Source organism: Capronia epimyces (genome assembly GCF_000585565.1).
Source record: "Capronia epimyces CBS 606.96 chromosome Unknown aczIQ-supercont1.5, whole genome shotgun sequence".
Lineage (NCBI taxonomy): Eukaryota > Fungi > Ascomycota > Eurotiomycetes > Chaetothyriales > Herpotrichiellaceae > Capronia > Capronia epimyces.
Window position 1 is genome coordinate 1,830,845 of NW_006912908.1, and position 24,356 is coordinate 1,855,200.

The 24,356-nt window shown below is 53.9% G+C and overlaps 11 protein-coding genes across 11 annotated transcripts; 7 read left to right on the forward strand and 4 right to left on the reverse strand.

Annotated features, from left to right (window-relative positions):
• Window positions 1–736: 736 nt before the first annotated feature.
• Window positions 737–1,924, forward strand: A1O3_06611 (galactonate dehydratase; the record flags this gene model as incomplete). The annotated part of the gene is made up of 1 exon (XM_007736729.1): window positions 737–1,924. The coding sequence occupies one exon, from the start codon at window positions 737–739 to the stop codon at window positions 1,922–1,924; it is 1,188 nt and encodes a 395-aa protein (XP_007734919.1).
• A 630-nt stretch (window positions 1,925–2,554) lies between these two features.
• A1O3_06612 (uncharacterized protein) lies at window positions 2,555–4,311 on the reverse strand (the record flags this gene model as incomplete). The annotated part of the gene is made up of 4 exons (XM_007736730.1): window positions 2,555–3,452; window positions 3,508–3,854; window positions 3,907–4,030; window positions 4,085–4,311. The coding sequence occupies 4 exons, from the start codon at window positions 4,309–4,311 to the stop codon at window positions 2,555–2,557; spliced, it is 1,596 nt and encodes a 531-aa protein (XP_007734920.1).
• Window positions 4,312–6,012: 1,701 nt separating this feature from the next.
• A1O3_06613 (uncharacterized protein) lies at window positions 6,013–8,197 on the reverse strand (the record flags this gene model as incomplete). The annotated part of the gene is made up of 2 exons (XM_007736731.1): window positions 6,013–6,577; window positions 6,627–8,197. The coding sequence occupies 2 exons, from the start codon at window positions 8,195–8,197 to the stop codon at window positions 6,013–6,015; spliced, it is 2,136 nt and encodes a 711-aa protein (XP_007734921.1).
• Window positions 8,198–9,306: 1,109 nt separating this feature from the next.
• On the forward strand, window positions 9,307–10,215 carry A1O3_06614 (uncharacterized protein; the record flags this gene model as incomplete). The annotated part of the gene is made up of 1 exon (XM_007736732.1): window positions 9,307–10,215. One exon carries the CDS (start codon window positions 9,307–9,309, stop codon window positions 10,213–10,215), a length of 909 nt encoding a protein of 302 aa, XP_007734922.1.
• Window positions 10,216–10,757: 542 nt separating this feature from the next.
• A1O3_06615 (uncharacterized protein) lies at window positions 10,758–12,313 on the forward strand (the record flags this gene model as incomplete). Its single annotated transcript, XM_007736733.1, has 3 exons — window positions 10,758–11,017; window positions 11,263–11,713; window positions 11,780–12,313. 3 exons carry the CDS (start codon window positions 10,758–10,760, stop codon window positions 12,311–12,313), a joined length of 1,245 nt encoding a protein of 414 aa, XP_007734923.1.
• A 1,132-nt stretch (window positions 12,314–13,445) lies between these two features.
• A1O3_06616 (uncharacterized protein) lies at window positions 13,446–14,126 on the forward strand (the record flags this gene model as incomplete). The annotated part of the gene is made up of 2 exons (XM_007736734.1): window positions 13,446–13,917; window positions 14,005–14,126. 2 exons carry the CDS (start codon window positions 13,446–13,448, stop codon window positions 14,124–14,126), a joined length of 594 nt encoding a protein of 197 aa, XP_007734924.1.
• A 500-nt stretch (window positions 14,127–14,626) lies between these two features.
• A1O3_06617 (uncharacterized protein) lies at window positions 14,627–16,237 on the reverse strand (the record flags this gene model as incomplete). The annotated part of the gene is made up of 1 exon (XM_007736735.1): window positions 14,627–16,237. The coding sequence occupies one exon, from the start codon at window positions 16,235–16,237 to the stop codon at window positions 14,627–14,629; it is 1,611 nt and encodes a 536-aa protein (XP_007734925.1).
• A 374-nt stretch (window positions 16,238–16,611) lies between these two features.
• On the forward strand, window positions 16,612–18,198 carry A1O3_06618 (uncharacterized protein; the record flags this gene model as incomplete). The annotated part of the gene is made up of 1 exon (XM_007736736.1): window positions 16,612–18,198. One exon carries the CDS (start codon window positions 16,612–16,614, stop codon window positions 18,196–18,198), a length of 1,587 nt encoding a protein of 528 aa, XP_007734926.1.
• Window positions 18,199–18,578: 380 nt separating this feature from the next.
• Window positions 18,579–19,341, reverse strand: A1O3_06619 (uncharacterized protein; the record flags this gene model as incomplete). The annotated part of the gene is made up of 2 exons (XM_007736737.1): window positions 18,579–18,803; window positions 18,964–19,341. The coding sequence occupies 2 exons, from the start codon at window positions 19,339–19,341 to the stop codon at window positions 18,579–18,581; spliced, it is 603 nt and encodes a 200-aa protein (XP_007734927.1).
• Window positions 19,342–20,263: 922 nt separating this feature from the next.
• On the forward strand, window positions 20,264–21,703 carry A1O3_06620 (ATP-dependent rRNA helicase RRP3; the record flags this gene model as incomplete). The annotated part of the gene is made up of 1 exon (XM_007736738.1): window positions 20,264–21,703. One exon carries the CDS (start codon window positions 20,264–20,266, stop codon window positions 21,701–21,703), a length of 1,440 nt encoding a protein of 479 aa, XP_007734928.1.
• Window positions 21,704–22,111: 408 nt separating this feature from the next.
• Window positions 22,112–23,943, forward strand: A1O3_06621 (T-complex protein 1 subunit gamma; the record flags this gene model as incomplete). The annotated part of the gene is made up of 5 exons (XM_007736739.1): window positions 22,112–22,136; window positions 22,185–22,251; window positions 22,304–22,512; window positions 22,562–22,824; window positions 22,879–23,943. 5 exons carry the CDS (start codon window positions 22,112–22,114, stop codon window positions 23,941–23,943), a joined length of 1,629 nt encoding a protein of 542 aa, XP_007734929.1.
• Between the last annotated feature and the right edge of the window lie 413 nt (window positions 23,944–24,356).

Consider the following 24,356-nt stretch of genomic DNA (forward strand, 5'->3'; position numbering starts at 1 on the left):
CTTGTCGACCACCCCGACTAGGGGCCGCCATCAGCGACGGTAGCCAGGTCCCGTTGTCCGCTGCCTTGCGACAACCCCGGATGTTTGGGGTGGGCATCATTGGCATCACGGCTGTCGCCTCCACGATTAATGCCTGACATGGTATCGATTTGAAGGGTCCGAGATCCGTCAAGGATGAGCATCCATGGTTCTCGAACAGAGGCTCCTTAGGCATCGCCGATCGGGGTCTTGGAGTTGGAATACGCGTCCTCTGTAGTCGCCGACTTGGGGGTCTTAAAAGCCGTATACCTCTAGCTATCGACCAAGGAGGCGTAAGGGATTGCGAGCCAGACTTCCTGGGAACATTGATCGTCTGGTACCCAAGGGCTTCCTCTCTGTAACGATTTACAGTCTACCGAGTAGAGCCGTCAGATCAAGTGGAGTGGGAACGGAAGATAGATCATCGGCCAAAGGAAACACCGAACTATGATACTCGGCGCAGGGATTAGCAGACCCAGTTGAACAGCAATATCCGTGCTCCATCCTGGACCTACAGGAATTAGGAGATGTTCATGGATACTGGGGGGATGCTCAGGCTGGCGGCGTGCTGCCGAGATGAAAGCCAGCAGATCAACAATGTCGAGGACCCAGACCTGACGTTATCAACACTTGGAACCCCAACAGTCGCTCGCTTCCTAATTCCAGATTCCAGCATCCAGCATCCAGCACCCAACACCCAGCGTGGGCAGTTGTCAAGATGTCGGCGGCACCAGCCAAAACACACCTGATCGCGAGCGTCGAGCCGATCCACGCGGGCCAGTTCATGTTTGTGCGCATCCGGACGGACACGGGGATCGTGGGCTACGGCGAGGCGGGCATCTGGGGCCACATTTCGGCGGCGGCGACGGTGATCCAGCGGTTCGGCGAGTACCTGGTGGGCAAGGCGGCGTTCGACATCGAACACCACTGGAACGTGATGCACCGGTTCAGCTACTTCCAGGGCCTGCTGATCAACGCGGGCATCTCGGCCATCGACATTGCGCTGTGGGACATCAAGGGCAAGGCGCTCGGGGTGCCCATCTACGAGCTGCTGGGCGGGCGGTGTCGCAGCAAGGCCCGGGTGTACGGGCACATCCTGGGCGGCGACATCGAGACGATCGTGGACGAGTGCCGGCGCAAGATGGCGCAGGGCTTTAACGCGCTCGGCCACATCAACCCGTTCCTCGACGAGAGCCACGACGCCGTCTACTTCAAGCCGCACGTGCGCAAGATGGACGAGGCTGTGGCCAACGTCCGGCGGCTGCGCGAGGCCGTCGGCGACCAGGTCGACCTGCTGATCGAGGTGCACCGGCGCCTGACCCCGGCCGAGGCGGTCACCTTTGCCAACGCCATCGCCGACACGCGCCCGCTGTTCGTCGAGGATCCCATCCGGCCCGAGAGCGCCGAGGCCATGGCCCGCGTCGCCGCCCGCATCGCCGTGCCCATCGCCACCGGCGAGCGCCTGGGCTCGCTGTACGAGTTCGAGGCCCTGTTCCGCCGCGACGCCGTCGAGTTCGCCCGCGTCGACGTCGCCCTCTGCGGCGGCATCACCGGCGCCAAAAAGGTCGCCGCGCTGGCCGAGGCCCACAACGTCCAGCTCGTGCCTCACAACCCGCTGTCGCCCGTCGGCCTCGCCGCCTGCTTGCAGATCGCCGCCGCCGTGCCCAACTTCGCCATCCAGGAGTACACCACCGGCTTCGAGGCCCTGGCCGCCACCTCCACCGTCAAGCACTTGGGCAGTGATCTGGTCGACCACGTGCCCGTGCCCAAAGACGGCTTTGTCGACATTCCCACCGGGCCCGGGCTGGGCGTCAATCTGCTGGACAACGCCCAATCTATCCGCCCGCCACTCGTCCTGCCCATCACCATGCGGCCACATTACGACGGCTTCGTGGTGGATCAGTAATCGAGTACGTACCGGCACTACGATAATCTCTATCAGTTATTGAAAAGGGGGGAATTTGTCAATAAGCACTTGGGGAGTGATCTGGTCGACCACGTGCCCGTGCCCATAGATGGCTTCGTCGACATTCCCACCGGGCCCGGGCTGGGCGTCAATCTGCTGGACGACGCCCAGTCCATCCGCCCTCCACTCGTCTTGCCCATCACCATGCGGCCACATTACGACGGCTTCGTGGTGGATCAGTAATCGAGTGCACCGGCACTACGGTAGTCTATGTCAGTCATTGAAAAGGGGGAATTGGTCAATATACAGTATACAGAATGAGCCCTTGAATGGTCATCACTTCATAAGCATAAGCATTTCTAGGTGCTAGCCGCCGTGAGCTTCTGTTTACAGTAAAAGTAAACCCTAGGCTGGCAGTGGCCGACGAGTGTCCGAAACAGGCCTAAGCCAACTCCCGGACGCCTCCTTTCACGTTGAGATGCATCAGACTTTAGTATACTCCGTATATAGACTTGGCTCTGGTCAATCTTGCAGCACTCCTCTGGCCTGGTCAACCTTGCAGCACTCCTCTGGTCCGATGTTTCCAATCTTCCCGACCATCTTTTCTCCGCTCCACGAACAGACCATGGTTCAGCCGTCAGTCTTTCGGTGCAAACCTTGATAGAACTGTCGTTCCTCAAAGACCTTGATGTCATCGTCATTCAGAACCCTGCCTTCCTTTGCCGCCTCTTTCCGCCGATGCCTGATGCGCTGGACATCACACTCGACGTTTCTCGTGACCCACCAGGTGTAAGCATTGACAAACCAGGCGGTGATGACGAAGGACGCACAGATGGCAAAGCTGTTGCGGTAGCGGTTGTGTTTCCATTTCGACCGAAAGAGTTGTGGGCCAATGGCACCGCCGCACTGAGCGAGGCCATTTGAAATGCCAATCGAGACGGCCGTCCGCGTCGCACCGCGCAGGTTGGCAGTGCGCCATGGGTAGAAGATGGGGAAATACATCCAGTAGAAGGCGGTGGCGATGATGCAGGCCGCGTAGATGCCGCCTCGGGAAGAGATGGTGAAGAAGAGGATGAAGCAGACCACCATACATGAGAGATCAAGCATGGCGAACAGCGGACGCGTGATGTAGCCTTTCTTCATAAACCAGCCGGCAAAGATGCAGGCCAGCACGGCTGCTGCAGAAGGCGGAATGATGAGCAGCTGGTTCCGCGGCAGTTTGGCAAAGCCCAGGTCGGTGACGATGGTCGGCGTATACCACGTCAGTCCGAAGCCGCCGAGATTGACAAAGCCCTGACAACCGGTGAAGAGCCATGTCATGGGGTCGGTGAGGGACTGTCGCACTTCTTGCCAGCTGAACGCCGGTTCCGCCGTGCGTGGCGCGTTTTCCGACAGACGGGCTTCGATGAAGTCCTGTTCACGCTCGCTGAGCCAGCGGGCGCTTGTTTTGGACTTGGGATAGTCCGGCCACAGGAAGTAGACGACGATGCCGAAAGCAATAGTAGCCACGCCCTCAATGAGGAAAACCCTGGCCCTGGTCAACACGACAGTGCACTTGAGCAGGATGGCGGGCGGGCACTTACCATCTCCATGCACTCATGCCGCACCGACCGTCCAGGTAGCTGACGCCGTACACTAACAACGATCCAATGATGCCGGAGCAGTTTTGCAGGCAAGTATACCACATGACAGGCTTGTGCATGTCTTCGGTGCGGTACCAGCTGACCAGTTGGGCGAAGTGCCCCGGCAGAAGCCCCGCCTCCATCAGACCCATGAAGAATCGGGCTGTGTAGAAGCCCTCTTTGCCCTTGAGAGCGGCATGGCAGGCCAGAATGGTGCCCCAAGACACCAAGATCCGAGCATAGTAGCGATGGGGAAGCATTTTCTTCATCGTAGCCACCATGGGCGCCTCGAAGAAGATGTATCCGAACTATCCTTTCTGTCAGTGCACGTCTTGAGCCATCGGGTGCGATTTCACACACGTAATAGAACGTCTGAACCCAGTTGTACTGATCCGCGGTCATATGAAGCTCCTTGAGGATGTTGGAGGGTTGGCCGACTTGCAACACCTTGACGGATGCGGCACTGGCCGTGTCGATGCTCTTGCTGCAACCCCTTTAGTACTCGACCGTCAGAGGAGGAGAAAGGGACAAAACCAACGTCATGTGCATCAGGCCCAAGAGAAGCAGAAAGTGGTAGTCGATCTTGCGCAGGATCTTCTTCTCCTCCTCCAATGTGAAGGTGGCCAGGAACGCAGCCCGTTCATCCTCGGTTTGCTTCTGATGGACCAATCCATCTTTTGGAGCCGATGTCACGGCAGGGTATTGTTTTTCACTGTCGAGATCAAGAGCCGAGACGCTTGTCGAGATGTCTACCGGAGCGGGCATGATTGTGATCGGCGCAACAGGGGATTTCTGATATGGAACTCATGGGCCGAGAGTTGCCAGATCATGCCAGCCATATAAATACCGCCTGGTGGTATACATGGATTGACTGGTGTCTTGGTTGCAGTATGTCGAGTGCCTGGGCATACAGCGGTACCCGCCAGCTCGAGCACGCCAGCGGCCGATTGTCCTTAGCATCACAGCCTGGGCGGCAGCTCCGCTTCGTGCGAAGACCCCGGGTTGCGTGATTCGATTCTAATATGGTGGAATTGTGCTTTTCCTGCGTCAAAATCTTCCCATCTTTAAATGTAAAATGGACGCATATTCCACTTTGCCCAAGCTAGATATTCAACATCGGACTATCCTTTGTCGGCCAAAAGATTGGCCGCGTTGCGTTTGCCCGCAGACCCCTGTCGCTCGCGGAAAAACGAGGCTGTCACTTGGTGCGACCGCAGGGATGCCAGCCAAATCAGCAAGGAAGTCAGGGTCGCTATCGCAGTCGTCCTCGGCTTGTTTCGCATGTCGTGCGAGAAAGCAAAGAGTGCGTGAAATGGCCTCATTTCCCACCATTGATCCGGCGCTGACGACTGTCTGGAACGTAGTGCGATGGCAACAGGTGGGAATCCTCTACAGGCTTCTGCGCCCAGGCTGTCAGTAGACCTTAACAGGCCATTGTCGACAACGTCTGACTCAGGTACTTTGGGTTGCAGTGCCCCTTGCGTCTAGTCAGACGGTACCGTTACTCATGGACATTGGCAGCCGCAGGCTCTTCACTGCACTATATATGAAAAAGAATTTGTCGAGACTGACCTGAATGGTGACTTCCCACAGACCAGTATGTGCTCGTTGCCGCGCGGGAGGACAAACCTGTGTCTGGCCGGTCAAGCGCCAACGGTAAGAAGGGAGCTCTTTGCCAATTGCGGTGCATAGCTATAATCCTGGACATCAAGCGAATACTTGCCCTTGTGTACTCGGCTGATTCGATGTCTTCTTAGAGGGCCAGCCAAAGGTTATGTCGAAAGATTGGAAACCCGACTCCACAGAACAGAAACCCTACTCCGGCATCTGCTTGCCGAAACCTCGAACGACGTCCTTGAGTCTTCCTTATCAAATGCTGTGAATCCACCTTTCCGGCAATATTCCAGGACCAAGGCAGTTAACGCTTCCACAGAACCTTGAAACTTCAGAAATCGATTCGATGTCGTTGAACTCCGAGGCCAAAAAGGCTTTGATGGAATCTTGGTCGCGCCGACCGTTACTCACGGTGGCTGATATCAGAGCCTGGAGCCAAGAGTATAGTGACGTGGTGGCAGGTATTGCCGTTGGGAAATGCGCCCAGGGTCCCACGAGTGAGAAGGATAGTCGACCCTCGACTCCGGAGGTTTCCGGCTCCATTAAACCATCTCACGATGCATGGACAGACCAGTTCCGAGAATACGGTACGCAGCAGGGCTTTCACGATCACTCTATAGAGCTTGAGGCTGCGGCCACAAGCAGCGCGCCATCTTTGCCTCTGCCTGGTGCCGTCCAACAAGAAAATTGGCCCGTTTGGAGCCCGAACGGAAGATTTGGCTTAGCCAAAGATTTCGAAGAGGCTTTCATCTGGTGAAGCCATGTCGGACAACGAGGATCCAGACTTCGCGCGAACCCAATAAATTCCAACAAGCCTGCCTTCCATACTGCTGCTAGGTATTATCGAATCCATCAAGCTGCTCTCCCATTGGCAAGAAAGTCCCAGCTGAGATTGCCGAACACGCCGCTTGTGTCTGAGAGGTTACCTTCGGTAACAGGTAGCGGAATGATTTGAGTTCGATCTAGGTTGTTGAATTGTTCAATATCAATATCAAAGCTTGGCCCCGTGTAATCCTGGAATCGTTCGCTTCCGTTGGTCAAATCTGGCTGCGCCTCGTTGGCGAAAGAACCGTGGTGGTAGTGATGCGTGTGGTAGGTATCTGAGCCCATCATCCTAGCTGATGCTGTGAGAGAGGGCAACAGATGATCTTGATTGTTGGGTCGACTGGTGTATCTTTGTCGCTTGGGGGCCCGTTCATCTCCATAAGCCACATCTATGTTCTGAGATATCGAGGACGGTTGGGTCGGGAGGTCCTTTGAAGCAGAAGTTGAAAAGAAATTTGTCGTCGGAGACGGGACACCCTCTGCCTGAGACTTCAGAGCATCAAGCAGCATGTTGATGGATGCATGGCATCGTCGAGCGTTGGCCCATCTTGTTCCCATGTCCTGCAGCAAAGAAAGACAAACGTCGAGATCGCTGCTCCTGTCAGTCTAATGCACCAGAAGACGAGGATCAAATCACGTACAGATAAGTCTTTAGAAGGGGATAGAGCCTTAACTTGCAGGCAAGAGCCAGAACAAGCCCTGCAGTCCATACGCCTGCAAGCAGTCCCGGCCAGGGCAAGAAGTCCTTCTGTTTAACATGATCCTGGACAGACCTAAGAATGGCTCTGCTGGAATTGATGCAAGTCTGCAAGCTGGACCGAAAGTCTGGGCTTGTGGCGGGGAGTGATAGAAATGGCCTGTTGATAAGAATGACAGAATGGTGGTACAGAAACTTGAAGAAAGGTGCCAAAGTGGGCTTGGGTTGGCCAGAAGGAACAATTTGGTCTTCTTGAAGATCGTTAGGCAGAGCATTCCACCATGCATGCACCTCGGAAGTCAAGTCAAGCACCTTATCCCTGCTTATCACCCGGTTCCTAATGGCTTTGTGAAACAGTGACAGGGTCTGGCTGGTGAGGCGAGAGCATGCAACAAAATTGTTGACTATCTCTTGACCCAATTGTCTTGGGTGCCTCCCAGGTTCGGATTCTAGAGGAGACACCGGGTCGACGGATGTACGAGTGAGGACATCTTGAGCCTTGGTCGTCCCTAATGTCGGGTGATCCAGTGGTAAATGTGCCAACACTTCTTCCGGCGAGCTCACTTCTGTGTGGCGAGTCCGTACTGGCCGGTGCAACTCGGCCGTACCGGGCGGGCAAATATCAATATCTGACTCACTCATGATAAAAGGCATTCCAAGCGCCTGAGAGAGGTAGCGATCGATGGCGTACGCACTCCAAAACACTCTTTTTCTCATGTCACAATGATAAGCAGATAGCTGTGCAGAACGAAAAGGGCATCGGTGAAACCCTGCAGCCACCAACGTCTTGAAAAGCAGGCCACCGACGGCGGCCGCGTCTCGTAAAAACATCTTCGATAGAAAATAGAGCTGCATCGCTAGCAAGGCTTGAAGAGACAGCAGGTCATGGGCTGTCGCAATATATCCCGCCCAGGAGAGTAGAGTCGCATTAGCATCGATTCTGCACTGAGGCGGCAGGAAATTGCGGTCCGTGGTGGTTCCCAGCGCCGAGATGTTGAATACGCATTGGTAGATAGCCATTCGACAAAGTGACTGCCGAAAAGAAGTCTGTCGCACGGTCTCGACATGGAATTGATCGGTATAGAGTCTTTCCATGTCGTCGAGAAAAGAAGGGCCATGCAGAAACGGGAAGAGGGGATGCCAGGTGCGAAAATAGACTTGGATCATTTCCCTGGCGAGCTCTTTGGGAGGCGATACCCCCATTCCCTGATCATCAATGCCGTATATTGTTGTCGATGCCGGGGCCCGCTGGCTCGACCAGGGCCGTCTGAAATCATGGTCATTCCGAATGGAAGAGATCTCCGAGTCGAAAAAGTAGTCCTTGACAATCTCAGGCTCTTGGACATTGTCGTCGTCCTGACCACTCTGATTCGAGTCGACCGGTATCTTTCCAAATGTTCGAAATACCGTGTTGATGAAGAATACTCCGCTGGAGCTCCCAAGGAATTCACTTTCATTCGGGTCTGAAGCGGCGAGAGAACCAACTTCAGTAGGTCGTATTGGAGTCGAGTCCATCGACAACAGCAAGGCCGTGAGTTCTCTACCTAGAGAGAAAGCGTGTTGACTGAATGACAAGGACGTGGTACCTCATGCTTCCGCACATATCAACACGGAAAACAGGGTAGGCGCAAGCACGCGATTCGTGAAGTCGATTCGTTCAACGTTCCAGGCGACAAGTCATTACCGTATGCAAGAGCTTCATCCACGAATGACGTCCGACATTCCGCGGAAATTGCTTGTCATGACAGCAAATCTGGGGGCTATATTTGCCAATACCTGTATGTCTATTACAGCCTGGAGTAATATTGTTTCAAATGACAATTCACCAAACAGCAAGTTAGCCGGAGACACTGGACCTACCAAGGTACCGATCATTATGATGGGCGGCATGCGAGGCTACCTAATCATGAGAAGCGACATAGGAGATGGGCACTACCACCTACATATAGGTTTAGTATCCCTACCTAAGGTAAGGTTGCTCAGTACTCCTTACCAAGTATGGTATTTAATCACATATTGCATGTCACGTGAACGCGGCTGAGACGGCTCGTGCATGCTATCATGGTGCTATCAGCACCACCAGCACCAGTGGCTCAAAGCAATCCCAGTGGCTCACCCCGTGCGTGCTACTCGTACGGAGTACTCCGTACTGAGCATCAGATAGATATCCGAACTGCTTTTTGTGTCCTGGAGGGTAGAAATGCAAGACTAGCAGCCCGTTCATGAAGCGAATGCCATGCGAGCTGTCGTGCCATCAGGGGTGGACGGATAGTAGGAACGCACTCTGTACGGATACGCTGTTCTCTGTATCTGTCGTTGAAAGGCGTGCTCCAAAAGCCAGGGCCACTGCGGGGGACGCTGGCGAATCACCCAAGGCTTAACTGGCGCCGATCAAGTCCGTAAGCATTTGCTGCAGGGCTGATTCGCCACTGCAATGCCCGCACCGCCTCCTAACCTGCCCCCCACCACTCACCCATCGACGACCACGACATCCCTATATCACGGACATTCCCTCCTTCCTCGGCTCACTCGTTCCGTCTCACTTTCCATCTGACTGTTGTTCTTCTCATCGCTGGACATCTGTCACACCCGCAACTCATATCCCAGACGTCCCAGCTATCACAATGGCACCACCTACGGCCACGTACACGGAGACAACCACTCCCTCCAAGGGTTTCGACACGGCCGATGCGCAACCCGAAGGCACGGCACCCAACGAACCTAAGTTGAAGCAAGGCGAAGCCGTGATCCAGCTGCAGAAATTCCCCAGCCCACCCCGCTTCACAGACAAGTACGAGGAGCGAGAATATCTCAAGGGTCGCCTGGCACTGGCCTTCCGACTATTTGGCAAGTACGGCTTTGACGAAGGGGTCGCGGGCCATATCACGCTGCGCGATCCCGTTGATCCGCATAAGTTCTGGGTAAACCCGTTCGGTCTGGCATTCAGCCAAATCAAACGCTCAGACTTAATCCTGGTCGACCATGAGGGCCACGTTGTCGACGGGGGACCAAACCGTCTCCTCAACACCGCAGCATACATGATCCACGCAGCCGTCCACAAGGCCCGACCAGACGTTCTCTGCGCAGCCCACTCGCACAGCATCTACGGCCGAACGTTCTGCACTCTTGGCCGACCCATCGACATCACCACGCAAGACAGCTGCGCCTTTTACAATGACCTGGCGGTCTACAACTCGTTCAAAGGCATCGTACTGGCCAAGGAGGAGGGCGAGAATATTGCCCGGGCGATCGGCAACAAGAAGGCCTGCCTACTGCAAAACCATGGTCTGCTGACCGTCGGCCAGACCATTGAAGCCACCATCTTTTGGTTCGTTTCCCTTGAGAAATGCTGCCATACGCAATTGATGGCCGATGCCGCCGTCGCTGGCAGAGGAGGCGAGACTATCAAGATCGACGAGGAAGATGCCGTTTTCACTTACAAGAGCGTTGGCACGCCTCGAGCGGGCTGGTTCAGCGCCAAACCTATGTTTGATGTTATGGCCCAGGAAGTTGGTGATGAGTACTTGCAATGAATGACCAAAGGAGCGATGGAGCGATGACATACTCCGTACTGTTAGTTAACTTGGCTTGGACTTGAGTTAGTCAAGATCTGCCTCCCTCGACCGAATGCACGTTTTCTGTTTCCCCTAGGTATAGGCATTCTCTGTAGACCTCGAAACCTCAACGACACCGTCCCCTCGCTGGATGCTGAAGGACTCTTGAATCGTACATGCCTGAGATCTGGGCCGCGGCCGTTCGCGGCAAGCACGATTCTGCCCCGGAGAGTCGAGAGGGGCAAATGTGGGGTTTGGGTGTAGAAGTACCCGACATGAATGGAGTATGGAGACAATAAACGAACCTAGGCATAACATACAGACTTCCCCGACCGAGACTTGAATGGACTTGTTTTCTCGCAACCATAACTAGGTCAAGCCTGCGTCTGAGGTCGTCGAATCCTGCATTGGCCGATTCTCTGACTGGTGACCAAGTCGGGGTTGTCTCAGGTAAATATCTATCTCTGTGGTGCGGTATACGAATATAGCATCACATCCCACATCCCGACCTGACCTTGACCATGCCCTCCAAACTCACTGCCGTTTCGGCCCTCCTCGCCGCCGCGGCGTTGTTGTACCAGTTTTTCCTAAAGGACTTCCTCTTCGCCACACTCGGCTTGGGCCGCACCGTCCTTTCTGTGTCCGAATTCCCGTACAGCTGCCACCGCATCCACGGCGATCCGAACATCCAGGCATGCGAGGACATGTGGCTGGATGAGAAGTCTCGGACGCTCTTTCTCGCGTGTTCGGACCCAGTGGCTAGGAAACACTGGATGCCAAAGTAGGCATTTGCCCGTCCAGATCCGTTGATGTCAACCTTCAGACTGGCTGCTCAAGGGGCAGCACCATTGCATCACTTATATGCCATTGTTTGACCTCTGAAGCTGGCCCGCGACCCATGTACTCCCACACTAGACATTCCACATTACCGTTTGTATAAACCCTTCGTTTGCACAGTCTGCCACCGCCGTCTTCTCACTTTGCTATTGGACTTGTTAGAACGATACTGATTCGTTCGTGTGCCAGTATACACCGCCTAAACGCGTCGGGTCGAGCATTGCACGACCATGTGGTTGCCTTGAACATTGATAACCCGTCAAGCGAAGGGGGATTCACTTACCGTGTGCTCCAGACACCAGGGTTCTCGGGTGTCCATGGCGACGGCCGCATCCATGTCGTGGGTCTCACTGGAAGCAGTTCCGCTTCTACTTCCGCAGATGCAAACGGCTTGGAGATCCAGTTGTGGCTAATCAACGCGCGGCCTTCGGTTGATCCCCTGACAGGGGAGTTGCTGGACAATACGGTTGTGGGAGGAAATTCTACTATCGAGCTATTCACGACTGAGCCGGACACCGATAGCATGAAACACATCAAGACGTTCGCGGACCCCCACATCGCGACGCCAAATAACGTCGCCCTGGCCGAGGGTGGCGGGTTCTTCTTCACCAATGATCATGGGCTGCACAAGGCTGGCTGGGTGAGTACTCGCAGGGCTTAGGAGGCCGCCTGAGATGACCAAATAGCTGCTGATCCTCTTTTCAAGCAACACCATCTATCCACTATCCTGGCTACTGGCGACGTCTCTTACTGTTCGGCCAGTGGAGACTGCAAGCAAGTGGCTTCAGGGTTCAAGTTCCCCAACGGTCTCCTTCTGGGTTCTGATGGGCTGCTGTACGTTCCCAGTGCTGCCGTCGGGGGTATCACCGTGTTCCAACCCGGCTTGAATGGTTCAGTGAAGAAGGTTCACCATATTGATCTCAACTACCCCATTGACAATCTCTCCGAGGACGCAAATGGCGATATCTTCGCAGCGGCCATGCCGAAGGTGCTTCAGGGAATGGCTGCTTTTAACGATCCGTTGAATGCGCCCACCGCTCCTGCAACCGTTTGGCGGGTGAGGAGGCTGAACAGGGACGTCACAGACAAATATGATTATGAACTTGTGAAAGTCATTGAGGATGGCGCCGGTGAGGTGTTGCCCAGCATGACGACTGTGATCCATGATGCCTTGACGGGGAGATTGTTCATGAGTAGTGAGTTCCATGTGGAAGTTCCAAACCAGTGCGAGTGGCTCTAACCCTTTTACCAGGCGTGCTGTCACCGTTCATTACGGTCTGCGAGAAGCTATGAAGGCCTCGAAGTCTAGGGTGAGGGACTGACGAAGTTGAAGTGCGCAGACTTCCATATGACCAACCCGCACCGAGCAGTCATTGGAGATGCGTTGTAACAAGCATGGTATAGCGTAGTATCCATATGCAGTCGCTCGACAGAGAAGGTCGTCGTCCCTGGCGATCCAGTGCCATCGACGTCAGAAGGATGTGCATATTCAGGAACAGCTGTGCTAGTAGGACGGTACCTACCTTAGGCACCTACGGAGTATAGGTATGTAGGTACGTAGCTAGGTGCCTAACCATCGGTGTCCGAGCCTGCGCCCTGGGCCCTGAGCCCCTAAGCCCTGAATATGACGGCGGTCGGCGGCACAGAACCCCGATCTCCGTCATGCTTGCGCCTGCGCCTGCGCTCGCAGTTACTCGTAGGTATGGAGTACGGAGCATCGTCTGGTCCTCTCTTCTCTCGCTCCAGTCTATCAGAGTCGATGAACGATCAGCATCCCCCATTCATCCAATAACGATAATGATGACCTCGGCGGCTCCTATATCGCCCCCATTAGGTGCCCATCCTCCTGAATGGAACGGGTCTTGCCTTTGTGGACCGCGCAGTCCAGCACGATGGCCTCAGGGCCCCATCCCACCTGTCACTAGTACTCAAGAACCAGACCACTTGGCAAGCCACAGTCGTAATCGACCAAGTCACTGCTTGTGCTTGGTGGTGCTGGATCTCGCGGGGTGTGGCGTACGGATCACCGTCGAAACCCAAATCGACGACGCGCTTGCAGGGCTGAGGGCTGATTCCCCTTTTGTGTCTGTGCCACCTGTCCGGCCTACGGAGTAGAGATCGAGGCGCTCTGATTCGAGTAAGATCATCACCGCACAACTCTTCCTGATCGGCCGTCGGGATCGCAGGGGATCGCAGACTTGAATAGACTCAATAAGGCCGCCCATTGACCTCGTATCTCTATATATCTCACCGTCGTTCCCGCATTTACTGACCCTGCTAACACCTCAAGTCTTACTCTTGCCCTTGTCCCCGTCCACAGGCTCCTACTTCGTACCTACATATCAGGCTTATTACGCTAGCTTTCTCAAGACATGTCCTCGTCAGCGCTCCCTCCCACCATTGTCATCAACACTCCCGGAGCAGCGACTTCCTCAGTGTCAGCGGCCCGCCAAACACCCTCCGCCTTTTCCTCGGTGTCAGCGGACCCCACGCCTCCCAAAGCGAGACCACAGAAACCCGTCCTCGTCCAGTCATGTTATCTTTGTGACGAACAGAACCCGGGCGACTTCTCGCCTACCACCAAGTACCTCGAGACGTGCCTTCTCTGCTCGCGGTATTTCTGCCCCATCCACAAGTCCGAGAGTTGGGACCAAGTCTGCAACATCAACCACTCCAGCTATTACCATGAGTGCCTGGAAAGGGCGCGCGAAGAGCTGGCTGCCCAGGGCAAAGACACCGACACCAACAAGCGCGTGCTCGCCGAAACGCTGATCAATGAGGGCATCTATCCCAGCCTGGGCGAGCGCGAGAAGGCCATTTTCACCACCAGCCCCGTTAGCGATGGTGAGTTGCGTCCACGACTTTCAAATCCCAGTCGCTCCCCTATGATAGACCTGGGGTGTTTCCTTAGCTAACCGTTTTGCATAACAGCCAAGATCCAGGAAATTGAAAGTTTCCGCAGTCTCGATGCCGCCTTGGCTGGCACCAGCACCGAACCGACGAGCCAGCTGATTGAGGAGCGGGATGTGGTTGGCGCCGACATTGCCGTCTAAGACACGGAACCCATCACTACACCCAGAGCTTGTTTTGCTTTCTGTATCAGGATGGTCGTTGCGAATATGATGATACCCCAAACACCTCGTCCTCGTCCTGCTGAGTACTCTATAAATCAGCGATACTATCATGTGCATGGTTACTCGAATGGTCTGCTCCTTAGGCTTGCAGAAAGATGATGGAGATGCACTGTCGGTGCAGGAGCCTTCAAGAAAGAAGGGGTGAGAGATGACAAGAAGGAATCTCGCCATACGCAGATCTTTGGTCAAGGTTCGACTGGTCGAGCACAAAGGCCATATGTGCCGACTTGGAAATGTGAAGACCCCTTTCAGAGGACCATTGCAATTCGTGATGCTAAACCCAATTGAATTGAATCCAAACCATGGCCGTGCCAGAACACCTTGCTCCGTATCCTACCCCTTCCCAATGCCTGCGAGTCATAAAAATCCCCATGATTCCTTTCCGTGATTTCCACTTTAGGTCAACTTCCGACTTGATCTCAAACACAGACAATGCTCTCCAAGACGCCCATTGCCCTCTGGCCTTCTCGTTCGAAGATACCCACTACGCGCTCTGCCTCGGCTCGCAGGCCCGCTTCCGCCTGTTCGGCAATATACTCAATCCACTCCTGTACCGTCAGGGATTCCTCGTGCGTCGACAATGTGCCGCCCGTAAGTGCGACAAGATCCGCGGGCTGAGGGGTCGTTGATGATTGGAAGATGAGTTCTACGTCGGAGGATGCCCAGGCTGGAACTGGTGTCCCGGGAGAGGACGGTGCGAGGGGAATAGTCTGTACGTGCGCCACAGACACATGCGCTGACGCAGGTTGCGCGCTAGGAGGTGCATTTTCGATATCTGATGGAGGTGATGGGCTGTGCTGTGTCGGAGAGCGAATGGCCTCGGCTTGCGGTTGAATGGCAATGGTCGCTTTGGGAGTCGCTGTTGACCTCCTCCCAGGCGTCCGCTGTCTTGTCTTAATAGGCGTGGGAGAGGTCTGCGGAGGGGCGCCAACGGGGCTTAGCCGTATCATTTTATCAGGTACCCCGGGACTGCCTGGTATAGTGGGGTAGGCCACATCAGCAGGTGGGCTGGGCAAGCCTTGCGGTCGTGAGATGGCAGAGGGCTGCGGTCGCGTATCTTCGGGAGGTATCGAAACCTGTTCCGCCTCGACTTCTTCGTGAGCTTGTGCTTCTGCAACATCAAGTTCATGTTCAGGCTCGGGCTCGGCTTCAGGCTCGGCCTGGCCTTTTTTGGTCTTTGTTGACCTTGTTGTCTTGGTCCTTTTCGCCTTCGTGGCCTTTGCTCTGCCTCCGGCCCCTTTCCGTTTGCCTTTGGTAGTTGCGGTCGAAGCCGTGGACATTGTGGACATAACTGAGATCTCGCTGGCGTCAATTGATTCGTCCAAGTCCGGTATTTCCATGATGCTTGGAGCTTCGGATAGCATTGTTGAGTTAGACTGAGTGGACAGTCTTGTCGAGGCTTTTGATGTCCGCGACGCTCTTGACGCGCGACCTTTCTTTGCTTTGGGCCGTTTCGATGGCGCAGTTGTACCAGCGAAGTGGAAGAACGGACACTCAGGAGATCGACGGTAATGCTCGCTGAAAGGATTGTCCTTCGGCTCCCACCCGTCTACAGATAGCTTGCAATAGACGCAGCTGACAAAGTCGTCGCTGTCGGGTGTGGGAACATAATGCCAGCCTGCTTCCACCATTTTTTCAACTTTACATGTCCATCCACGCTTGGACTCGTGCGGCCATCCTATTGAGAAGGTGCTCCTTCGCGCGTCTGTAATTTGTGGCCCCGTCGGGTCTTCCATATTGTTCTTATCCCAAGTAGCATCTTGTGCAATGCTCATCAACACGGCCCAACCGCAGTCATCCGAGTGTTTCAAATGTTCTTGCACTGGATCATCATCAGGCTCCCATCCACCAAGCGCTCTCTCGCAAAGGAAGCATATGGTGTTATCATTGCTCGAGCTGGAGGGTTTGAAGTAGAAGCCCGCTCTGGCGAGTTCTTCTGGTGTCGGTGTTTTGTGGGGCCATCCTAATTTTGAGCGCTTTGAGGGCTTTTCAAAGGTCGCCAGCCGTGCTTCCAGTGTAGCAAACTCCATTGAGTCGGTTGTTGGTTGTAATAGTTGTCTAACAAAGGTTGCTGCTCGTCGCAGTCGCTTTTGTTTGTTGTTGCCGAATGCGAACATCCAGCGCCGCGTCAGGCTTGGCAGACGACAGGCCCTCAGGCCTCCTCCCGGCATACCTTCCCCTAATCCCTCACTGCATCTCTATAGCAGCAAGCTTTCCTCCAAGAATGGCAGCCAACCATGACGCAAGGTGAGAGTCGGACATATTGTATGGAGTACGTGGACCCAGCAAATGGAACGCAGACAAGCTCGAATGATCCAGCAACACAGCCTCTGGTGGTCTCATAGCGAGTAGCAGATCCGAGAATGGTTGTAGCCCCGAGAACAAACAGTCGATCACTTCAAAGATGTCCATGCGAGTCGTGCCCAGTGTCTTGGGCAAGAGAGGAATCCAGGATATTTGCGGCGCATCTACGCGACTCCCCCTGCTCATAGCCTCCAGACGGCTGCCTGCTACTTATGGCGCTCGCGGTTATGCTAGTATCGGCGAAGAGGGCAGACGAGACACTGGACCACCTCCAGGATTCAACAGCGCCAACGCAAGGCAACCCTCGAGCTCTGCCTCCTCGTCCTCCACGGCGCACTCTTCCCCGAGCAGTTCCAACGCATCCCAGAAACAATCTCCCTCTGCCGAATCTACCAGCTCGAGTGCTTCCTCCTTAAGCACGCATGACTGGGAGGACAACCCCGACCTCAGTATATCCAAGTTCTCCGAACTGCCAGGGAAGGATTTTGGAGTCAATCAACATATACTCATCAATGAAGAGTTCAAGGAAGCCTTGCGGCAAATACTCTGGAAGTTTCGAGCACCGATCAGATATGCCTTTGCGTACGGTTCGGGTGTCTTTCCCCAGAGCTCGAACCAAGCGGGTGGGAACGCAACTCTCCACCCCTCGCCTCCTGAAGCAATCACCAAAGTTCAAGATGGCAATCAGAAGATGATTGATTTCATATTTGGTGTCTCATATACCCAACATTGGCACTCACTCAATCTGCAAGAACATCGGGATCATTACTCTACCGTCGGTTCTCTGGGATCATACGCTGTCTCAAAGATTCAAGACTCTTTTGGAGCCGGTGTATATTTCAACCCCTACGTCACCGTCAACGGAACGCTGATCAAATACGGAGTGGTCAACCTAGACACCCTGTGCAAAGATCTTTCCGAGTGGAACACTCTCTATCTGGCCGGTAGACTGCAAAAGCCAGTCAAAATCTTGCGAGACAACCCTGCTGTGCGACTGGCGAATCAGGTCAATTTGATTGCCGCTGTGCGCGCAGCGCTTCTCCTTCTGCCTCCTGAATTCACCGAACAAGAGCTTTACTCGACAATCGCGGGGATTTCGTACATGGGAGATCCGCGGATGAGTATTGGCGGGGATGATCCTCACAAAGTCAACAACATCGTCAAACACCAGCTCCCCAATTTCCGCCGTCTTTACGCGCCGTTGATTGACAACCTGCCCAACATCTCTTTTGTTGATTCCGTATGTTCAAGGAGAGACTGGATGGATGATCCCACGGTAAATGCCAAACTGGCCCAGAACATGGACCCTGTCACACGCGGACACATGGTTCGCCGCCTGCCCAGTGCCTTCCGAGAGAAACTGTACTTTGAGTACCAGTCTAAGTTTAATATTCCGCGCGGGGAATTCATGAAGATGCTGGAACAAACAAAGGACGAAGACCCGAACAGGATTCGGAAACGCGAGGGCGGACCCTTCGAACGACGAATAGCCGAAGACAATGAGGGTGGTGGTCTACGAGAAGAAGTTCGACAAGTCATTGAATCGACCGTCCGATGGCCGAGCCTTATGCAGAGCATCAAAGGGCCCATCACCGCAGGGGTTGCGCGGAGCTGGCGCTATGTAAGGGAGAAGAGAGAAAAAGCCAAAAAAGGAGCACTTGCAACGCGTCAAGAGAAGAATAAGTAAGATGGTAGATACTCACAGCCTGCATCGGACGTGTTGGATATGGAGCACTACAGAAAGGCGCTACAAAAGACAAATAAGCAGGTATATTCCTGTCATGTATATATTGAACCTAGTTTGGTTTGGAAGCTGAGGAGCAGCTACTTTCCTTGCCCCAATAGAAAAGTCGACTGGAACTGTGTGGACGATATAAGTTGGACGACCGTTTCGATCCATTTGATAAGGCTGCCTTGCCTATATCCCCTGAATAATGTGATTAGATTATCTCGCACATCGTCTTCGGGATATTGCTTGCCAGTTGCCCGCCCACACTGCCATCATTGAGACTCAATTCTTAGAAGTTATTACAACTTCTCTGCCCCGTTGCGAACCCCAACATGGTCCTATGCCTGTGCCTGTGCCTGTCCCTTGGCCAATTTCCACCCTGCCTTCCAGAAGACGTAGAGGGGAACGCCAATGCTCCACGCGTACGCCGCGGTACGGAGGTAACTGGCCCGCTCGCTCCGGAGCGTCATGTACAGAACGCTGTACAGCACCCGGGCGGTGAGGTACTCTGCGGCGCAGACGTTGAGGTCCTTGGCGTTGAGGTTGGTGTAAGTTCCTGCGATCTAGGGGAACAAATAAGTGGTTGTCAGCTTTCTCAACTTCTGCATACATATAACATAGATCCAACATCCCAACATCACAGGGTCCCAGAGTTCCAACACCCTAGGGCCCCAACACCCCAGAGCCCCAACGTCCAACGTCTCGGGACCAAGGCGCACGTACCATGGCAGCCGCAAACAGCGGGAAGCCCTCCAAGGCATTCAAGTGACATCCACGTGCTCGCCAAAGCATGTCGGCCGTCTGCTTCGATAGCGTGGGCGCCAGCCGCTCCAGATTCGCTCGCGGCGTGAGGTTCGATGCGGCATAGTTTGTCGCGGTCATGAGCTTGGCGAACATGTACAGGTGCGGCGGGTAGGCCAGGGCGTAGGAGATGGGAATGGCGTGGAGTGCGAAAGCTCGGGTGGAGAAATATGATGAGGGCGAGACCGACGGCGACGGCGATGACAAGGGAGTGCGCAGCGAGGAGGCAGAGGCAGGGAAAGGCTTGGAAGACTGCACTGAAGGTGTGAAGGTGGAGGTGGAGGTGGAGGTGGAGGGCATGGTTGATAGATCACAACTGATGTTCAAGTTTGACACTGGAGGTTATTGTGGCAATCAGATCGGGGAGGAGAAGGACAAGTCAAGACAAGCTGAATTTCCAGACTGGTGAGAGATCAGAAGGTGAAGAAAAAGGCAAGACTTGATATATATATATATACTGTCATGGCCTTGGAGACTGTTATTAGCGATGAAGAGCTGGATGGCTGTGGGCAGGTAGGGCCAACGCTTGCGTCGCAGTAAGTACTGCAGGCTTACACTGGGTTGGACGAAACGATATGCCTACCCCAGACTTACCTTCAGGCATGCCATGTCCATGTTTCCCGTGATGCTTGCTTTGTCACATCGCATAACGCGAGGCTGTTGATCTGACGCCACGCATCACATAACACATAACGCCTACAAGACCATCACGTTAGGTACTAGGCGGTAGGCCGTAGTGTAAGGTAAGGTCGTGGTCTTCACTCCTACGGGCCAAGTTGATGGGATAGGATTGAACTGCACTTACATGAGGACAACCACATGAGAGCTCGAGGATGGATAGATAGGCAGATGCCTTGTGCAGTGCGGCGTAGCTGTGGAGTTACGTCGCCTGGAGTGCGAGGAAGGATGTTGTCAGATTAGGTAGGTACTGAGAATATTTCTGAGAGAATTTTTACGTTAGGTAAGGTATACCTTAGATATTGGACACCGGCCACCCGTCGTATGTTACCGTGGAACCAATTACCTAGGTAGTAATCATATATTACAAGAGACCACAGAGACTGTGATTAAAGTGGTCGGCAGCTTGTGCTGAGATCAGCCTTGTCAACAAGGCTGAAGTCACGTGTGATAAGATAAGTGACAAGGGTCATAAAAAAATGTTTTGAAACTGCGCTGTTCTCCCACCACCTTTCAGCGTTACACGGACTCCGACGCAGCAACCATGTCGCCGCTTAAAAAGAGAAAGTTGAGCCATAAAGAAAGTGACTCCGGCAAAGATGTATCTTCGGAATCGAGTTCTCCTCTTCAAAGTCCCGACGTCCACAGCGATGGGGAAGACGACATTGTGGAAGAGAAGCCCCAGGCCCCAACGACTTTTAAAGAGCTAGGGATAATTGACTCCCTGTGTGAAGCATGCGAGTCGCTTGGATACAAGTCACCTACACCGATCCAGGCCGAATCCATTCCATTGGCATTGCAAGGGCGAGATCTCATAGGGCTGGCAGAGACGGGCAGCGGAAAGACGGCAGCATTCGTACTGCCCATACTACAAGCCCTCATGGAGAAGCCACAACAACTGCATTCTCTGATCTTAGCGCCGACAAGAGAACTGGCGTACCAAATTTCACAGTCGGTGGAGGCGCTGGGTTCAGTGATCGCTGTCCGCTGCGCCGTCTTAGTCGGGGGGATGGACATGATCCCTCAGGCGATCGCTCTCGGCAAAAAGCCTCACGTTATCGTTGCAACACCAGGTCGGTTACTGGACCATCTCGAAAACACAAAGGGATTCTCACTACGACTGCTCAAGTACCTTGTTATGGACGAAGCTGATCGGCTGCTGGACCTTGATTTCGGACCGATTTTGGACAAAATTCTGAAGATCTTGCCTAGAGAAGGCAGGAAGACATATTTGTTTTCGGCCACCATGTCGAGCAAAGTCGAGTCCTTACAACGAGCATCTCTTTCCAACCCTCTCCGAGTTGCGGTGTCCCAGGACAAATATCAGACTGTTTCAACCCTGATACAGTCCTACCTCTTTGTCCCTCACAAGCATAAAGATCTCTACCTGATTCACGTGTTGAATGAGCACGCAGGCCACACGGGGATCATATTTACCCGGACGGTCAACGAGGCCCAGCGTATCTCTATTCTTCTGCGGACTCTTGGCTTCTCTGCGGTACCCATCCATGGCCAGCTCTCCCAGCATGCTCGATTGGCTGCACTCAACAAGTTTCGTGCGAAATCTCGCAATTTATTAGTAGCTTCGGATGTGGCTGCCCGTGGTCTCGATATTCCCTCGGTCGATCTTGTGATTAATTTCGATCTTCCCCAGGACAGCAAGACTTATATCCATCGAGTTGGGCGTACGGCAAGAGCGGGGAAAAGTGGCAAGGCCATCTCCTTCGTCACTCAATATGATGTGGAGCTTTGGTTGAGGATTGAGGGCGCTCTTGGGAAAAAGTTGGACGAATACCAGGCCGTGAAAGAAGAAGTCATGGTTTTAGCGGAGAGGGTCGGAGATGCGCAGAGAGCAGCTGCTATGGAGATGAAAGAGCTGCATGAGAACAGAGGCATGAAAGGAGCGACTCTGCGACACACCCGAACGGGCAAAGGTGGTGGGACCAAACGAGGTCGTGATAACATGGATAAAGATGAGGGCTAGAGGACTGATAAAGCATGTCATGAATCATGAACTGTCGGTTGGCTTGTTCTTAGTAGGCGCTGATACTTCCAATCATCAGCATCAAGCGCACTAGTACCTAAAGGCCTGGCAATTACTGATAGTTATAGTAGAAGCAGGCTTCAGTATGCGAGGCTGTGTTTGGTCAGCCTCGCAGATGTTCAAGGCTTGGCGTAAAAGTTGGAGAAACTTCCACTCTGCGTGCCTGAGGTTGAGTGAGTAGAGCAGTCATAAACCGTGCCTAAACCGTGTTTTCAACCCGTCCGAGACTTCGATACTTCCAGTCCCTACATTGTCGAACCTCCTGTTTCGCGACGAACTAATCTCAAGCGCTACCCACGAGACTTGAGCGGGGTTTTATCAAGGCCAGACGCCTGAAATACAGGCAAGATGCAGGCCCCTGTGGTGGTGATGAGTCAGTAACCCAGGACATATTAGAGGGCTTAGCTAAGTTCCAACACAGATACGGGAGCCGGAGACAGACAAGTCGGGCGCAAGGCACAAATATCAAATATCACCGCTGCGAAAACGTGAGAACAATGAATGGAGACCTCTACAACTACGTCCCACTGACAGCAGTAGGGTTGCGGATATCATAAGATCATGTCTCGGGCCCAAAGCGATGTTGAAAATGCTTCTGGATCCCATGGGAGGGATTGTCTTGACCAACGACGGTCATGCAATCCTACGAGAGATCGAAGTGGCGCATCCGGCAGCAAAGAGTATGATTGAACTGAGCCGGACGCAAGATGAAGAAGTCGGAGATGGTACCACAACAGTCATCATATTAGGTACGGCGACCAGGACATGGATGTTTGTGCAGAACTGACGATATCGAAGCTGGCGAAATCCTTGCGCAAGCCCTCCCGCAGCTCGACCGAAACATCCACCCCGTAGTCATCATACAAGCGTTCAAAAAGGCCCTCGCGGATGCTCTTTCCATTGTTGAAGAGGTTTCAATACCGGTGGATACTTCAAGCGACAAACAGATGGCATCACTCATCAAGTCGTCCATCGGCACGAAGACGGTCTCGAGATATTCCGACCTTATGTGTTCCCTAGCCCTGAAAGCAGTGCGAACCGTGGCGCAAGATCAGACCTCAGTTTCGAATGCAGCCCAAACGAACGGTGCTACGAAATCGCCTGCCCCTACGAAGCCCCAGGAAATTGACATCAAGCGCTATGCCCGTGTGGAAAAGATTCCGGGAGGAGAGATCGAAGAATCACGGGTATTAGACGGAGTCATGGTAAACAAAGACATCACACACGCATCGATGCGCAGACGGATAGAGAACCCAAGAATTGTACTGCTGGACTGTCCGCTCGAATACAAGAAGGGCGAGTCGCAAACAAATATTGAAATCACGGACGAAGACTCCTGGAACAGGATCCTGCACATTGAAGAGGAACAGGTCAAGAAGCTCTGCGAGGCAATTCTGGCCGTCAAGCCTGACCTGGTCATCACTGAAAAGGGCGTCTCGGACCTCGCACAGCACTACTTTGTCAAAGCAGGCGTCACGGCCCTCCGCCGTGTACGAAAGACGGATAACAACCGCATTGCGAGAGCCACTGGAGCCACCATTGTAAACCGGGTCGACGACCTTGTTGAATCGGACGTCGGCACGGGCTGTGGTCTGTTTGAGATCGAAAAGATCGGTGACGAATACTTCACCTTTCTGACGAAATGCAAAAACCCCAAGGCCTGCACGATCCTACTGCGCGGTCCCTCGAAAGACATCCTCAACGAGGTTGAACGTAACCTCCAAGACGCCATGTCCGTGGCTCGCAACGTCATGTTCCATCCACGCCTGTCTCCCGGAGGTGGTGCCACTGAGATGGCCGTGTCGGTGCGTCTAGCCCAGAGATCCAAGTCCATCGAGGGCGTCATGCAGTGGCCGTACCGCGCGGTCGCCGAGGCCATGGAAGTCATCCCACGCACGCTGATCCAGAATGCCGGCGCCAGCCCCATCCGCATCTTGACCCAGCTGCGTGCGAAACATGCCGAAGGGAAATCAAGCTTCGGCGTCGACGGCGACACCGGCAACGTCGTGGACATGAAGGAGTACGGGGTCTGGGAGCCACAGGCGGTCAAGATGCAGAGTATCAAGACGGCCGTCGAGAGTGCTTGCTTGTTACTTCGTGTCGATGACATCTGTAGCGCGAAGAGCGCGAAGCAGGTCGGCGGGAGTGGTTTGTCTGGTGGCGGTGGCGGAGAAGAGTAGTTGGCGACAGAATAGACTGACTGGCCGGCCTTTTTGGCACACTGCATTCTAGACCTGTCCGTGCCAGTGACGAGCAGTGTCATGCAATGTACAATGAAAGCAAAGAATCCGGAAAGTACGAGTCAGACGTATATCAGGCATCTAAGTAGGTTCTTAGGAGCCTGTCTGCCTGCCTCTGGTCGTTTTGCAGATGGAGATGAGGTTCCGAAAATAATGTATGTCAGAAGTCCAACTTGGAGTCAAATGCGCTCAATCGCCAGTGCTTCGTTTTGAGGCTTCGATTCTTTGTCCTCGAAAACACCTATATACCCAAATCCGCCCCCCAAAAAGACATTCATCATTAGTTCTGTTTTCATGGATCCTTCAGTGCATCATGGACGAGATCTATCTCCAGAATCCCTTCCAAGCCGCCC